This window comes from Thermomyces dupontii (assembly GCF_041956625.1).
Source record: "Thermomyces dupontii strain NRRL 2155 unplaced genomic scaffold VTN31scaffold_9, whole genome shotgun sequence".
In the NCBI taxonomy this organism is placed as follows: domain Eukaryota; kingdom Fungi; phylum Ascomycota; class Eurotiomycetes; order Eurotiales; family Trichocomaceae; genus Thermomyces; species Thermomyces dupontii.
Window position 1 is genome coordinate 416,788 of NW_027192315.1, and position 15,345 is coordinate 432,132.

Here is a 15,345-nt window from a genome sequence, read left to right on the forward strand (position 1 = left end):
GGCCCCACCGCAAACGCCGACAACCGTTGTGGTTTCTTTTGATAGCAACCGTCAGGAACGAGGCTACGAGCAGATCGCCCTGCCCTATCATACTCGTGATTGTTACGATCCTGGAGCGGGGGGGGGGTGGTGCGCCTGTGCGGCATTCGCACTTCCTTGGACCCATGACGGCCTCGATACGAGGTAGAGACGCACGGAGACCCCGGAAAACCCAGCCCTCTGCGCTTTGACACTCGCATGCCGTCGACGCAGAGATCGGATTCCATGGACTGGCACGAGCTGTGCTTGCTCATTCGTACGGTTCTGATTGCGTTTTCTGATACGGAGTTACGGATATTCGTATGGGAACTCGTACTCGTAATCGGTTTGTTCTTCGATTCGCTTGTAGAAAAAAAAAAGAAAAACATATCACCGAGAGCACAAAAAGCAATGTTCAAGTCGGATGAAATTTTTTCAGCCAGGTCAATGCGAGATTGCGAGTCCAGGGACGGCGAACAGCTCAACTCCCCTCCCGCGTTTCTTCCACAATTGTATTAGGACTTGCTCCTCCAATCCTCCGGGGTATGTAAATGCCCCCCGGACGGAGAGACCGCGAGAGCGTCGCGTTGACCAACTGAACAGTATGGGAACAGTAGTATTGCCGTGTTTGAGGGCCATCTGCAGATCCATGCCCATCAGAGCGTGTTCTTACGTGCGCCTGGAGCCTTTTTAGCCCCGGTAACTGATGCTTAATACCTGTGGGGGGTTTTTCTCGCCCTGGTCCAAATGGTCCGTCCATTCATTTCAGACTTCAGGCAAATGTTTCCAACGGCCCAAGAAATCTCTCTAAACTCAATCAAAAAGAGGGCCCGCTAACCCTAGTCACAGAAGCCCGGACTAATCCCGATCCATCAAAGAGCCCCCCTCCCCCCCAGAGTCTCTCTCCCTCTCAATCGCAATATTATCGCTTTTTCTCTCGTTCGTGTCTTTCGTTTCTCATTTCTACTCTGGTCGCTCCTTTCCTCGCTGCTTTGGTCTCTCCCTCGTCTTTGTTCTGTTCAATTGATTTGCTGGATGCCAATTGCCTGTTCATCGCATGCCCGATTGTTCCTCTCTGTTATTCCGGGAGATATAAAAAAAAAAAAAAGTCGCCGTAAGATCATGAGATAATCATTCCGCGGGCAGCCTGAACAACACCAATTGGGAGGCCTCGTTCTCGCAGAATCGGTCTCGGGTCAGCATGTCGGCCTATTGCCCACCGCGAGGCTTCGCGCATGCGGATGCGCAGGAGGTGACGCGTCCGCAATCCTCGTCCACCAGCGTGCATTCGGAGCATTCGTCCCATTCGCGCTCGCGCTCCAGCGCTCAAGTCAGCACGCCGAAACGCCTCTCCGTCTTCACCGGCCGGTCGAGAAGCAACACCACCTCGTCCACCCGCACCCTCGAAGCGGCCCGAAATTCGCCGTCCCCCAGTCCAACCACCCATGGTCCCGGCGCGGAGAAAGAAAAGACCAAGAGCCTGCTCTTCCGGAGCAGCCGAATCCTGCGACGCCAGGGAAGCAAATTCGCCATCGCTGCCACGCTCGAGGAGCACGTCGACGATGACGACAAATCCTCCAAGTCTGACCGCTTCGACGCCCTCCATCGGGGAGTTATTAAATTGCGCCGAAATCAATCGGGTGAGCACTTGTCTCTCCGAATCGCAATAGATGGGTGTCAAGCTGACAGTCAATTTCCCCAGTTGAGGACCTCAAGCGCAGCATTTCAAGACCCTATGATTTCCATCACATCACCCACACCAGTTCAAACCAATTAAAGGCACTCGACAACGCGTCCAGGGAACGCCTTGTGGATGAGCTGTCTGCCATCCAGGCGTCGCAGGTGCCGGAGCCTGAGCTCAAGGGTATCCGCGCGCAAGACCTGCCGTCGGCGGCTCAGCGCTCGACGGAGGACATTCATTGTCAGTTACCTACCAGTCCCCCATTATCCCCCGTCTCGCCCCGGTCCCCGAAAAGGATCGAGAACTTCTCGCGTCCAGTTCCACGTGCGCAGAAAGAACATGCGGCGTCCCCATCAATCGCCCCTCCTCGGACTTCGTCCGTGCAAGCATTGCCCGACGATATGCCACAGCTGACGTCGCAAGCCATTGACGAAATGCTCGGCCTCAATGCCCAGCCAACCCTACCCGACTATGATTACCCGGAGAGCCTTTCTCGCACTCCGACTGTACCGGTTGATCTGACCCGTATCATTTACCGGGATCCCAACCCTGCGCTCAATGAGGAGGACGAAGCGATTCGCACATCGGCCGTGATCAATAGCTACCTGTCGGAGCTCGACGACGTCCCTGAGGAGGATGAGACGAATCTGGACGAGCCAACGAAGGAGCCCAAGCCCGCATCAAATGTCGAGCCCGAGCCACAAGAACCCGAGTCGCAAGAGCCCCAGCCACAACGCACCCAAGAACCGGAGCCACGCCCAGAACCGGAACCGAGCGCTGATGATCAGCCTAAGAGCTCTTCACCTCCGGCGGCGAAACCGATTGGGATCCGGTCGACGGCAGTTCGCGAGTCGGCTGTCATCGGGCATTTCGCCGGTACTGCAGTATCCGAAGACCTCATGTCACCGACTCTGCCCACCTTCCAACTCACGGCGCAGTCGCCTGCAACCAGCGAAAGCACGGCGAAATCTCGCCGAAAGCGAAGCAGCGCGAGTGTCACGGCCGCTGAAGAACTCTCGCGCTCGTGGGAGGAAGTCATTGATTATTGCTACGAGCATGCTGCGGAGGCTGATTGTGATTTCGACTGGCAACGAGCTTCTCGAGACTTGTCTCGACTGTCCGTCGCCGATGTCCAGCCGAGTCCATATTCTGAGATGGCCAGTCGGTCTTCGTACCCCGTGACTCTGGAGCTGGACACGGGCTCCGCGGAAACCGCGTACACGAGGTCGCGCGAAGTCATCACGCCCGTGAGCACCGAGCCGAGCAAGCCCGAGCTTTTCCCCATGAGTGTAGCGGACAAGGGCGATTACCTGAACAAGCCTCTGCCGCACATTCTTCACACCGGGGAGGGTGACGATATCGGGGCGGACCCCATGTACGAAGAGTTCCTTTCTGGCGGCGAAGATCACGTTCGAGTGTACTCGCAAGACCGAACTCCGCACGAGTGTTACTCGCCGCTGAGCAAGTGCAACTCCCAGGAAAGCATGATCTTGTCCCGGGCCGCGTCCATTGTCCGGAAACACCGGTCCTCGGCATCCACTACGAGCGTTCCCGAGTTGGTCCCGAGCACCCAGAGCAGTCGCGAAAACACCATTCGTGAGAGCATCGGGTCTCTGGAGCAGCCGGCCAGCCCGGACGTCCATCGCCCGACTTTTGGGTCCCCCCATCGTGCCGGCAGAGCGACCACAGATTACAGTGCCATGATGGATCTTCGGTCGGCCCGCAGCAATGGCAGTCTCCACGACATGGTCATGGCCCGCCATGGCAGCCATGATCGTTCTCAATCGACCTCCGCCGTGGATCACGATCACGTCCATCCCATCATGAAGGGCCATGGCCCGACTTTTGCCGCTCGCATGCGATCGCCGCCTCAGGCCCAGAAAGCCAGGGGCCGGACGTCATACTCGCTGTTCCCGACCACCGCGACCGGCGGACGTTCGTGATGGTTCTTGATCCGACAATCCGACTCGACTGAAAGATTCACCCCCTCCTTTTCCTTTTTTTTTCTTTTTTTTCTCCCACTTTGCTGTCATGTCCTATATCCATTCCACATATTATCTATGACCCTTGATGACCCCTTTTCTCATTCTATCCACCATTCGTTGCATATTTTTCTATGTGTCGGTCCATCACATCTGTCCATCACATCTTTCCACGTCTTGCATCTTTGCATATCATCGGATCCATTCGCTGGTTTATCTTTTTTCTTTCATTCGGAACATCATCATCATCATCATATTATCGGAGCAAAGTGGTTCATCTTGTTGCACTGGTTGGTTGGACTGCTATCTTGGTTCTTTGTTCGGGAGGATATAGAAAATCCGGAAATAGATGGCGCATTGATTGGATTTTTTTTGACCGTGTAGCAGTTGGTGGAATCTTTTTCAGACTTCTCCATGGAGGACTTTTTCTTTCTTTCAGGGCGGTTTCGTTTCTTGTGCAACAGATGAGGTGGAAGGCTCGAATTGAACATTGATTCGATTACAAGCATCAATTTGATCGACGTAACTCTCAGCAGTAGGCCCCCATGTTTGTCGTGACGATGAAGTCGAAGAGAGGCGTTGTGGTGCGCCGTTTCATACTGCACCTGAAGGAAAGAGGACTACAGCCTTTTTTTTCCAACGTCTGCTGGTAGCCGGTAGGTAGGAAAAAAAACCCGGAGATTTCTCCAGAACTATCCCTTGCATAGCATCTTGCATAGAAATGAACGGATCAAAGAGGTCAGCATCGGTGGTTTCACAGCAGGAATGCCGAAACCAGTTAGCTAAGAGACCTACCTCACCTAGGTAGGTACCTAACATGGGTAGTCCTATATCAATCAACTCAAATGTCTCCCCATCAAACATGTCTAGGGGCAATAGCTGAGATGGACAACCTCGCGAGGTTGGACGGGTGGGTTCATCTTCCCAGCCCTATATATATATGCCCGGTTGCACCCTGCGACGACATGGGGTTACTGGTCAGAGCAAACTTGGGGAAGATCTAAGCAGGCGCCTTTAACCCTTTTACTTTTTGCAACGGATACGTTTTTTGTGCTGCTATATTGATCAATCAATTCCTTGAGGACCGCTGAATCCGGGTAATTGGGTTTTAGAGCAATTGTGCGTGGATGATGGAATATCGAGTGTTGATGTTAGGTGTTGTTTCTGGACGGGGTTCAGTTGAGATGTAACTGGTGCATCGCGATGCATTGTGGCTGGTGTGAGGCTGGTATGGAAACCTGGGAGTTTATTATGTAGCAGTGGGATCACGTGACTTAGTCCGAATTCAATGACAGTATGACGATGTGTGGCTAGGGCTGGGAGCCCTTACATCGATTTTCTCTGCTCAAGTCTCAATTCATACAACAGTCAGACAACTTCTTGATCCCCACACAGCCTACACCTCTGTACGCGTCATCCGGATTCTAGAACGAGTGCTCAACGTTCGTATCTAACACTTTGTTCTTTAAATGGCTCGATAGTCAAGTTCCATTTGCATCTCGTCTCGCTGTGGCGTCTTCGCCCCGCCTGTGGAGGAATTGTTCCAGAACTTCAGAAGCCGCTTACAGACTACAGACTGAGCGTGATCTCTTTCTGTAAATAACAACAAATGATCAATTGGCCGTCAGATGCATTCATATAGAATCTCTTGAAATGAAGCTTCAAGCATATGACGTAACAGGAACCGTGGGCTAGGTGGGGTGTGCACCAAACGAAGGCGACCTGAGGCACCGAGAGAGTGTAGTAGGTTTGCCACGCCGCTTCCAGCCACGGACGGAATTTGAAACTGAATCATCGGGAAGAAGGAATGGGTCGCCCACTGATCTTGTCTGCTTGAGGGCTCATTCTCATCATGTCCGCGCCGGAGGGTCGTTCTTGGTTTCTTACCGCCCGTCTGTCCTCGGCAACTGCGTGGAACCATCCGGACCAAGTAACATCGGACGCCGAGCAAGGGTTGAATGGGAATGAGTTGCACAGGTTGGTGTTTGAATTTCTTTTTTTTTTTCTCTTCCCCCTTCAAGCTTAGCTGTCTATTGACGGGATTTGTAAATAGAACACGCTCGCTGTCTCTGCGCCTGCGGCAGGCGGGCGGCGTGAACAGCTTCGGCAATTTTGCTCGGTCCTGGCAGCGAGCGGCTGCTTTTCCGGAATTGATTTCGCAGCGGTCATCGTTCGGATATGATGGGTATGATGATGTGGACGTCCGCGCCGATCGGCAGCCTCTGCTGCCAGCGCTCGGGTCTTCCGACACGGATGTTTTGTCGGATAATTACCACGCGAGTTCTTCAAACAATGCCGGCGGTGGTTTCTTGAGGAGAGAAAGTAGCAATGATGAATCAAATGTCGGAGACCAGAATGGTTTGGGAACATCGTATAGCACAATCGCGTCTCGCGTCAGTGAGATCTCGCGGCGAAACGTCCGGCGATACGGCAGTCCCGAACAACGGCGACGGGCTTCGACCACCGACGACGATGAAACCCGCCACGCGCTGCTGATCAAGCAGGTGCAGAACCAGGACGGGACTACCGAGAACGTCGTTGTGGGGCGAAGCACCGTGCCGCAGACGGTGTTCAACTCCGTCAACGTCCTGATCGGCGTCGGCCTGCTGAGTCTGCCGCTCGGACTCAAGTACTCTGGGTGGCTAATCGGGCTGTTGTTCCTCGTCTACTCGGCCGTCTCCACGGCCTACACGGCCAAGGTGCTTGCAAAATGTCTCGACGCGGACCGCAGCCTGGTCACGTATGCCGACCTCGCGTACATCAGCTTCGGCCATCGCGCGCGGGTCGTGACGAGCGTGCTGTTTTGCCTAGAGCTTCTCGGGGCGTGCGTGGCGCTCGTCGTCTTGTTCGCGGATAGTCTCGACGCGCTTATTCCGGGGTTTCTCTCTGTCACGCAATGGAAGATCATCTGCGGGTTGATTCTGACGCCGTTGATGTTTGTGCCGCTGAGACTGCTGAGTGTTACCAGCGTCTTGGGAATCTTGTCTTGCACGGCCAGTAAGAACCAATGCTTATACTGTGTTCATTTAAGCCCCGTGCTAACCCGTAACAGTTGTGATGTTGATCATCGTCGACGGACTGATCAAGCCGGATGCGCCAGGATCGCTCCGCCAACCCGCAGAGACTTCGATTTTGCCAAGTAACTGGGCCACCGTTCCGTTAAGTTTCGGTCTCATCATGTGTAAGTTGGTTTGATGCTGTCGCAAGATGGGTATCTGACGAAACAGCTCCCTGGGGTGGACACGGCGTTTTTCCCAACATCTATCGAGACATGAGGCATCCTGAAAAGTACGACGAGAGTTTGTGGTGGACGTATATCTTTACTGTAGGTTTTATTTACTCGAATTATGATTGAACTGTGGCTAATCGTCCAGTTTTCGTTGGACTGCACCATGGCAGTCGTTGGATGGCTGATGTTTGGCGACAATGTGCGCGATGAAGTCACGTCCAATATTTTCCTCAGCAATGCCTACCCTGCAGCAATATCTATTGCAATGATCACTCTCATTGCAGTGATTCCCATTACCAAGGTGCCGTTGAGGTAAGAAATCATGAGAAATAAGGATCAGAATGACACCTCTAACCGATTTGAAGTTCCCGACCACTCGTGGCGACGGCAGAGATCCTCTTCGGCCTCGACGGGCAAGATTCCGACAAGAGCGGCTCGTCTGGCAATACGTGGACCAAGGTGGCCAGACCCTTGGCCCGCGTGCTGGTCGTGGCCATCATTGTCTTCATCTCAATCATATTTCCCGAATTTGACCGGATCATGGCACTGATGGGCTCCGCGCTATGCTTCACCATTTGCATCATCTTGCCGATTGCATTCTACCTGAAGATCTTTGGCAGGGACATCCCGCTGGGTGAAAGGATCTTCGATTGGGTGCTTTTGGTCCTGTCCTCGATCATGGCCATCGTGGGGACGGTCTGGGCGTGTCTACCGACAGAAAGTCTGGTAAAAGCGCCGGTAAATTCACGATGAAAACGAAACTGTCATGTATCATGTGTCATCATGCGTTGAATGGAGGACGATTGAAAAGTTGTTTCGAGATTTCCCGGGGTTGATTTCTTCCTTTCGAAAGACTCTCTCGGGACCTCGAGCTTGGGGATCATAGGACCATAGTTGATAGATCAGTTTCCGGGTAATCTTCTCCTCGCGTAGTTCGAAGCCGAGACATTGCATGATCTCCAAGAGCCTTTCCCCGGTGAGATACCGCGAATTGGTGACACACGCGGCCGGCAAGACGAGAAACAGACAAGGCGAGAACCCTTTTCCCTCCAGACCTGGAGGCAGACCCGCCGACGTCAGAAACAACCGACACCGCTTCAGCATCTCCCCTCTCCCAACGGGCGTGGGCACGAAATTCAGCACCAACGACAAACTGATCACATGGAACCGCTCCTCGTCCCCCGTGGGGAGCGGCCGCTGCATAAAGTCCTGCTGCTGAATTCCCGGCTCGCATGCATGCAGGTCGATCCGCGTGACCGCCAGCTGCGGCGCTTTCGAGCAGGCATTCTGAGTACTCAGCGCACCAATCTCGAGGACCCTCAGCTTCTTCGGGTCCGAGGGGGCCACTTTGACGATCTTCCGCAGGGCCGGCCGCAGCCATTCGAGCAACACAATGCTGGAATCGCCGCCGCGTTCCCGCGATTGCCCAGTCCGACTGGCCAGCTGGTAGCTTTCCAGTCCCCCCTTGGCGGCGATTTCGGCGTCGATGGCTGCGACGCGCTCTGCATCGCCGGCGGCCGCGGCTTTTTCGCGGGCCTTGAGCAGCTGGTGGTGTGAGCGGATGAGGTGTCGGGTGGCCTTGGCGGAGAGCGACGGAGCGGCTTGCTTTTTGGCCAATGGTGGCCGGGTGTGAGAGAGGAGGAGGGGGCGCTTTTTGCGGGCTTTTTTGCTCGTCGTCATCTATGAATTGGAGCTTGAACCATGCTATTGAACAGAGAGGTTTCTACGGAGTACCTACTTATGCGATGTTGTACTGTAATTAGATTACGGTAATTATTACGAGAAGAGGTTTCATGCTAGTCCTGCTAAGGAAAGTATGTTATGTATCCACGTGATCCACACACACACTAGTCGGACTTTTCGCTTAGCGATTCCAACTTCGATAATTTGGGATTGGGATCTCGACACTGAGCAGTCCGCGACAGACACAAGCGACAACGCCAGAGATTTCGCAATGGCACCGAAGGCGGACAACAAGAAAGGTAAGATTTTTCAGATGAGTTTTTCTTGCCATTTGTCCACGGGTTTTGTCTCTCGCACGCGCCGCGGGGATGGCGGGTGATCGATGGATTGAATAACTCGGAGTTTTGCTCGTGGAGTGGATTGGGATTGAACAAAACGGATTCCTTGCATTGCGTCTGTTTTTTCTATCTACGAGACGATTAAATTGGCCGGAATACAACGTGTCGAGTTTCGCTCAGTGGACATGGCTGCTATGATTTCAATCGCCCTTGGATGGAAAAGCATGAGCTAACAACCCGGAGCAGCCACAAAGGCCACAAAGCAGGCCGGCGCCGCGGCCAAGGCCGTCCTGAAGGGTGTCAATGTACGTGGAATTCGATTACCACTACCATCAAAAGAAGGAAAAAACCGAATCTACGATATTGACGAGCATATTTTTATCTAGTCGCACAAAACCCGCAAGATCCGCCGGTCGACAACGTTCCACCGCCCCAAGACGCTGCAGCTGTCGCGGTCGCCCAAGTACCCGCGCAAGTCGATCCCGCATGAGCCGCGGCTCGACGCCCACAAGGTGATCCAGTATCCGCTCAATACGGAGAGCGCGATGAAGAAGATCGAGGAGCACAACACGCTCGTCTTCATCGTCGACGTCAAGGCCAATAAGCGGCAGATCAAGGCGGCGCTGAAGAAGCTGTATGATGTGGATACCGTCAAAGTTAATACGTTGATTCGGTACGTTGATTTGTCTTGAAAAAACAAAATGGTGGGCAAAAATGGCTGATATGATTTTAGGCCCGACGGGAAGAAGAAGGCTTACTGCCGGTTAACTCCCGACATTGATGCGCTGGATATTGCGGCCACAAAGCTGGCGATTGTTTAAATGAGTTTTCTTTCTGGGTCAAGTCATGTCATGGTTTAGGCGGTTCAGTTTAGAAATGAAAGACTGCCTGTCGGCGTGCATGATGTATGAATCTCAAAAAGTAGACAAAAAAAAGTAATCATCATACTTTTGATTCAAGTATTCTACATGATCTATTCATACAGCGATCTGAATCTGAACAAGACCCCTGTCAGAGTCCTCCCCCAGAAATCACCTCAAAAAACAAAAAAGTGCCATCACGACTGGCCCCGCAACGTCTCCAAATGCTTCAGAATCAAGAAATTGGCATCCATCCACCGCTCAACGCAGTTCTGCGCGCAGCGCTCCTCGGACGAGTCCAGACGGTTCGACGTGATATTCCCGCCGGCGATGCATTTCTTCCAGCAAATCTCGGAAAGATTATGAACGGCTAAACAATAACCAATCAGCAGGAAGTTTGAATATGTGAAGCGGACTTTTGGATTGTACTTTGTTGCATGTTCATCTTTTGAGACTCATTGGCGAGGGTTCGGCTGAGGTCCTTGCGGTCGGCCTCGGTGAGCTTGGAGATGTCGATGTTGGGGGAGATGCTTTCCATTTTTTTCTTATTTGATCTCGTGCGAGGAAAAGAGAGGATTTGATTGTTGCTTTGCTGTCGAGTAAGGTCTATCCTTTTGTGATGCTAAGCCGTGAGATTTACTCCGTAGAGTAGGCTAGATATTCTGTTTGATGAAGAAGGCGGTGGCAAGTGGCAGATCTGCTCTATCGACAACTTGATATTTGATAACCGACTTCTGCTGTTAGATCAATACTACTTACAGTACTTTACTCAACCAAACACCCCCTCAAGTCCCCGTGAAATAAAAAGAGAGAGAGAGGAAAGACAGACAGAAAGAGAAGATGCCACCGATCCGCACATCCCGTAACAAAAAACCTCCACCGCCAGGCTTCGAGGATCTCGAAGACACCTTCCTCGAATTCCACAACAAACTCAAGGACGCCGAAAACGCGTCGCATGAGGGCAAGAAGAAGCATGAGATGCAGTGGCCGATTTTTCAGATCCATCATCAACGTCGGTTTTTTCTATCCTCCCCCCCCCTTTCCCTTCATGGTATTGGATTGGACGAATCAAAGAACTGACGGATAATGATGGATAGGCTCGCGATACGTCTACGACTTGTACTACAATAAACAGGCCATTTCGAGGGAATTATATGACTGGTTATTGAAAAACGGGTATGCGGATGGGAATCTGATTGCAAAGTGGAAGAAGCAGGGCTACGAGAAGGTATGGGGGCACATTTTGTTTGTCACTTGGTTTTTTTTTTGGTTAGTTGGGACTTAAGAGCTGATGATGGTTTGTTTCTTTTATAGTTGTGTTGTCTCCGATGCATCCAAACCAAAGAGACAAATTTTAATGCGACGTGCATTTGCCGCGTGCCGAGGGCACAGCTCAAGGAGAATCATACGATTCAATGTGTGAATTGTGGGTGTCGGGGGTGCGCGAGTAGTGATTGATTTGAGATGGAATTGGTCGCGGTATGTCTTGATTTGCATGGGATGGCGTTGGCGTTGGTTGGGTTTTATGTTCCCTCTGGGTGATTGGATATTAGGATATGTAGGTCAATGCAATTCAAAAAAAAAAAAAAAAGAAGTCAATTAGATCGAGTTTATGACTCGACTGTTCATCATTCATGTACACGTAGTCATGGCAATTGAACCTCCCAGAACCCTATCCGATCCCAACCAGAACTCACACAGCAAACCTCGAGCAAATCCTAGATACATGAACCGGGACGCCGACGCGAACAATGCAAATCCTGCCAAACCCCGTCCAAAAAAAACACCAGAACACCGATTTCGTGACCGTCGTTAAGAGGGAAAAGGCAGCTACGAACAAGTCGCGTCTCTGCTCGCCCCGCCAATCTTCTGGAACCCCTGCAGCAGATCGATCCCGTCAATCTCCGTGGGGCTGTCGTCGAAAAAGTTGAAGGAGAAAAAGTCATCGCCCGGTTCGTACGGGCTCGGATCCAGCATCTTGAGCGGCGACTCGTCCAAGTCCACCGTGCGGGTCTTGCTGGCGCTCGTTGCGGTTGTCGTCAGGCCCAGGCGCTTGTTGGCGCTGCTGGAAGTGATGTCGTTGAGGGCATTGTCGGTCAAACCCTGAGCACTGCCAGGATGCTTGACTGGAGACAACCCCGGCGTGGGGACGTCTGCGGTGGGATCCGCAAAAATGTCAAACTGCGCATGCAGGTTATCGCTCGGCGTCGTGGTCTCGTCGATTTTGAATGCCGGGCTCCACGGCAGCTCCTCGTCCGTCAGACCCAGGTTCTTGATGGGCGACTGCACCATCTGCTGGATCTTGCGCCGGTGGTTGCGCAGGTTCGTGTTGGGCGACACCGACGGTGGCGGCTTGGCCGGTTTCTTAAATTTGATCACCGGCGTCAGCGGCGGCGGCAGAGGGTTCACGTACTCTTCGCGGACTGGTGACGATGTACCCATCGCCGGAACCTGCCCTGATCTTGACGCGCGAGCCCGTAAGGGGCTGATGTCGTGCGAAGAGCTACGGATCCGTGCAATCTCTTCCTCGGCGCGGCCCCGTTTGATCCGCGGCGGCTCAATGTCCAGCTCCGACGTGAGGATGTGGCCGCTCCCCTGCGGGCGCATGGCGGACGACTCGAGCGACGAAAAGTAGCCACTGTCGTTCATCGCCCCGGAGCGACGCTTGCGCGACGATGGCATTCCACGGGACGGAGACGAGGGCGTGCCTTGCCGGAAGAACCGGGGCGGCGCTACCGGGGGCGACGAGTGAAGCATGGGCGGGGGAGAGGAGCGAGGAGCCTGACTGACCGCCGGGGCACGCCCTTCATCCTCGCCGCTGTCCTCGAGCAATGCTGGATCCGACGCGGGCAGCGTGGCGTCCGACGACAAGTCCTGCGGCTCGTAGCTGCGGCTGTTGGTCGTGCTGGGGCCTGCATTGCCCTGCGGCTTGGGCTCCACCGGTGGTGCTGGCGGAGGCAAACTCCACATGCTCGTCGTGCCCACGGTCTGCATCCCCGCATCCTTGCCGCCAGTCGTCGGCGGCATGGGGGTGCTGGACATGGTTGCCCGACGCACAGGCTTGTCCTTGAGAAACTGCGCCTCCATGCCGGGCTCGATGGACCAGTAGTTGCCCTTGCCGGGATCATCCTTGGGCCGTTCTTGCTTTACAAAGGCTTTGTTCAAGCTAAGATTGTGGCGGATACTGTTCTGCCACCCCGAGTCTCCGTTGCGATAGTACGAGAAAGTGTCCGAAATCCATTTGTAGATTTGAGACAGCGTCAAACGGCGGTTCGGCGCGCGCAAGAGTGACATGCCAATCAAGGTCGCGTAGCTGTATGGCGGCTTCGACCCGTCGTCTTCAATCGGCGGCATCTCATGCGGCTCGGGTAGTTCCACCGGCTCCTCCCGCTTGGGTTTTTTGGCGGGCCGTTCCCGAACCGGCGCGGCTTCCATCAGCGTGCGCTTGGCGGGCTTGTCGGTCATTGATGGATTGGGAATCGCGGCCTCGTTGCTCCCGGTCGATTGCGACGACTGCCCATAGTCGCTCGGCGAGGACCGACTGGGAAACGTATTGAATGTCGTCTGCGACGGCACGGACGGCGTGCGACGGTGCGACCGGCCCTGTGGTTGCCGTTTTGCGGGGGAGTCTGTCGCAAACGTTGGCGGGGACGGGGCCGTGATGGAGACGAATTGCAGCGACGATCCCTGATTCGAATGCGCGGATCCGGGACGCCGACTGCTCTTTGGCGACGGCTTCTGCGCGGTCGACGACTCTTTTCGTGCGGCAGGCACATTCTCAATAGGCTGCAGGGGGATGGGGGACGGCTGGAGAGGGGCAATCTTGCGAGTCGAATTGGCCGGCCGCCGCTCCTGCGGCGGCGAAGGGCGTGAGGAAGCCATCACTGGGATGGCCGCGATGAACAAGCCACGAAACAGAGCGCTGATCCAGCGCTGGGACGAGAGTTGTGATTATCGTCGCAATGGATGAGTGAGTCGAATCGCGAACGATGGGAGTGACTGGAGAGAGGAATTGAGATGAAAGCGACGGACCCCGGGGGGAGGTGGGTGGGAAATGGGGGTGAATAGGAAGAAGGGCGCGGGGGGGGTCTCCTGTCTCGGGTGGAGGATGTGCGCTGTGGCGCTTTAGAGACTATTTAAGGCTGATGATCCTGGACCATCCAGGGCTCAGAAAGAGGAAAAAAAAAGTCGGATTGTTCTCCAATCTGCACAATTTAGCGGGCTTCGTTGGGCACCAGAGGGCTCGGATGGGACTGCACGCGTCGTGTCATGTATTGTCACAGACGCGTGTTGTCACGCGAGTTGGCAGCGAATAAAGAATGTTACAGCGGTAATGTAACGGTAAGGCGGCGGCGGAGACGCGTCCACGCGAGGAGCCAGTCAACGAGAGCGACTACGGGCCGTGATGATGATGACGTGGGAAAGCCAAGGGCCAAGATGCCGACGGCCATTCCGCCTGGGCCAATGGAGCCGTCCTTGCTGGAATCACCTGAAACCCCAATGCAAGGAAGCTGATTCTGACCGCTTGATGAGGGAAGCTTGCTGTTTGACAGGGTTTGGAGACTGATCCCTTCGAAATGCAGGGAGGGACAAGTAGATGGGCCGCAATTGTCTGTGATAAGTACGGAGTCGTCGTAGTTCTGCAATACGCCTAGCAAGGTTGATCTTGTACTGCTCGCCGATCGCGTCCTGTATGTAGGTAGACTGCGAATTGGACGATCGAACGATCGATGGATGATCTGGAACTGGGAAGGCCAGGAAATCGAGACCAGCGGTCAAGCGCCAAGGTGATGAGTCAGCCAGTCACGTGTTGGATGAGTCAGCGATGTGGTGCGGATCAGGTGACCGTCTGAATGCTCCGTATCCGAGTCCTCTGATTGGTCACTCTGGCTCTCTGCGGCGCAGAGGGTCGATGGACATGAATTCTTCAGCCCGAGGGAGAGGAACCATGGCCATGTCAGGAGTGCTGGTCCTGAACGACCAGGGTTCTTGCTCACTGACATGGGCCGTGTGTGGAGGAGCCAACCGTCCGGAACCTCCGGATCTGGTGCAGTGGAGTGCTCAAGCCATGCGTTTACGAGGAATTAAGCAAAGAATGCTGGCCGAGAACGGCTGGGGTCGGCAGATGGAGGCTTGAGCATTCGGACTCCAGACTTGTATTGCACGCTCCTATCTAATAGAGCCAGACCACGCATTGGGATCATGTTTGGTGATCGGTGAAATCCTGTGCAGAAAGAAAATGGCTCTATTGGTCGCGGATGCGCCGGGAAATGCAGACCGTTGCAATCACAAACCACTAGTTGTTCCAACGACAGTCATCTCCTGTTTTTGATGAGGTAATTCAACGGCTGCATTATGAGTGGGATCGAAGAGCTTTCATCTTGAGAGAAGAAATAAGTTCATGAAAATCATTCAAGCTTGTTACTACTATCAGTTTACTCCCTACCGTGTAAACTTCGATTGTCAACTGGCATTCCGCCAAGGTCAACTGTCATATGACCCGACCACGGACCAGTCAGTTCTCTGGCATTAATAAGCACAGGAGAAAGTCTTC

The 15,345-nt window shown here is 53.9% G+C and overlaps 7 protein-coding genes across 7 annotated transcripts; 4 read left to right on the forward strand and 3 right to left on the reverse strand.

The window, feature by feature from the left end:
- Positions 1-1,219: 1,219 nt before the first annotated feature.
- Positions 1,220-3,642, forward strand: VTN31DRAFT_7344 (uncharacterized protein; the record flags this gene model as incomplete). The annotated part of the gene is made up of 2 exons (XM_069408055.1): positions 1,220-1,658; positions 1,721-3,642. 2 exons carry the CDS (start codon positions 1,220-1,222, stop codon positions 3,640-3,642), a joined length of 2,361 nt encoding a protein of 786 aa, XP_069257842.1.
- A 1,891-nt stretch (positions 3,643-5,533) lies between these two features.
- Positions 5,534-7,663, forward strand: VTN31DRAFT_7345 (uncharacterized protein; the record flags this gene model as incomplete). The annotated part of the gene is made up of 6 exons (XM_069408056.1): positions 5,534-5,658; positions 5,735-6,678; positions 6,734-6,862; positions 6,909-7,006; positions 7,056-7,222; positions 7,276-7,663. 6 exons carry the CDS (start codon positions 5,534-5,536, stop codon positions 7,661-7,663), a joined length of 1,851 nt encoding a protein of 616 aa, XP_069257843.1.
- An 18-nt stretch (positions 7,664-7,681) lies between these two features.
- VTN31DRAFT_7346 (uncharacterized protein) lies at positions 7,682-8,590 on the reverse strand (the record flags this gene model as incomplete). Its single annotated transcript, XM_069408057.1, has 1 exon — positions 7,682-8,590. One exon carries the CDS (start codon positions 8,588-8,590, stop codon positions 7,682-7,684), a length of 909 nt encoding a protein of 302 aa, XP_069257844.1.
- Positions 8,591-8,864: 274 nt separating this feature from the next.
- Positions 8,865-9,752, forward strand: VTN31DRAFT_7347 (60S ribosomal protein uL23; the record flags this gene model as incomplete). The annotated part of the gene is made up of 4 exons (XM_069408058.1): positions 8,865-8,892; positions 9,178-9,236; positions 9,318-9,604; positions 9,665-9,752. The coding sequence occupies 4 exons, from the start codon at positions 8,865-8,867 to the stop codon at positions 9,750-9,752; spliced, it is 462 nt and encodes a 153-aa protein (XP_069257845.1).
- Positions 9,753-9,988: 236 nt separating this feature from the next.
- Positions 9,989-10,329, reverse strand: VTN31DRAFT_7348 (uncharacterized protein; the record flags this gene model as incomplete). Its single annotated transcript, XM_069408059.1, has 2 exons — positions 9,989-10,161; positions 10,221-10,329. 2 exons carry the CDS (start codon positions 10,327-10,329, stop codon positions 9,989-9,991), a joined length of 282 nt encoding a protein of 93 aa, XP_069257846.1.
- Positions 10,330-10,631: 302 nt separating this feature from the next.
- VTN31DRAFT_7349 (uncharacterized protein) lies at positions 10,632-11,249 on the forward strand (the record flags this gene model as incomplete). The annotated part of the gene is made up of 3 exons (XM_069408060.1): positions 10,632-10,803; positions 10,889-11,019; positions 11,106-11,249. The coding sequence occupies 3 exons, from the start codon at positions 10,632-10,634 to the stop codon at positions 11,247-11,249; spliced, it is 447 nt and encodes a 148-aa protein (XP_069257847.1).
- A 372-nt stretch (positions 11,250-11,621) lies between these two features.
- On the reverse strand, positions 11,622-13,673 carry VTN31DRAFT_7350 (uncharacterized protein; the record flags this gene model as incomplete). Its single annotated transcript, XM_069408062.1, has 1 exon — positions 11,622-13,673. The coding sequence occupies one exon, from the start codon at positions 13,671-13,673 to the stop codon at positions 11,622-11,624; it is 2,052 nt and encodes a 683-aa protein (XP_069257848.1).
- Between the last annotated feature and the right edge of the window lie 1,672 nt (positions 13,674-15,345).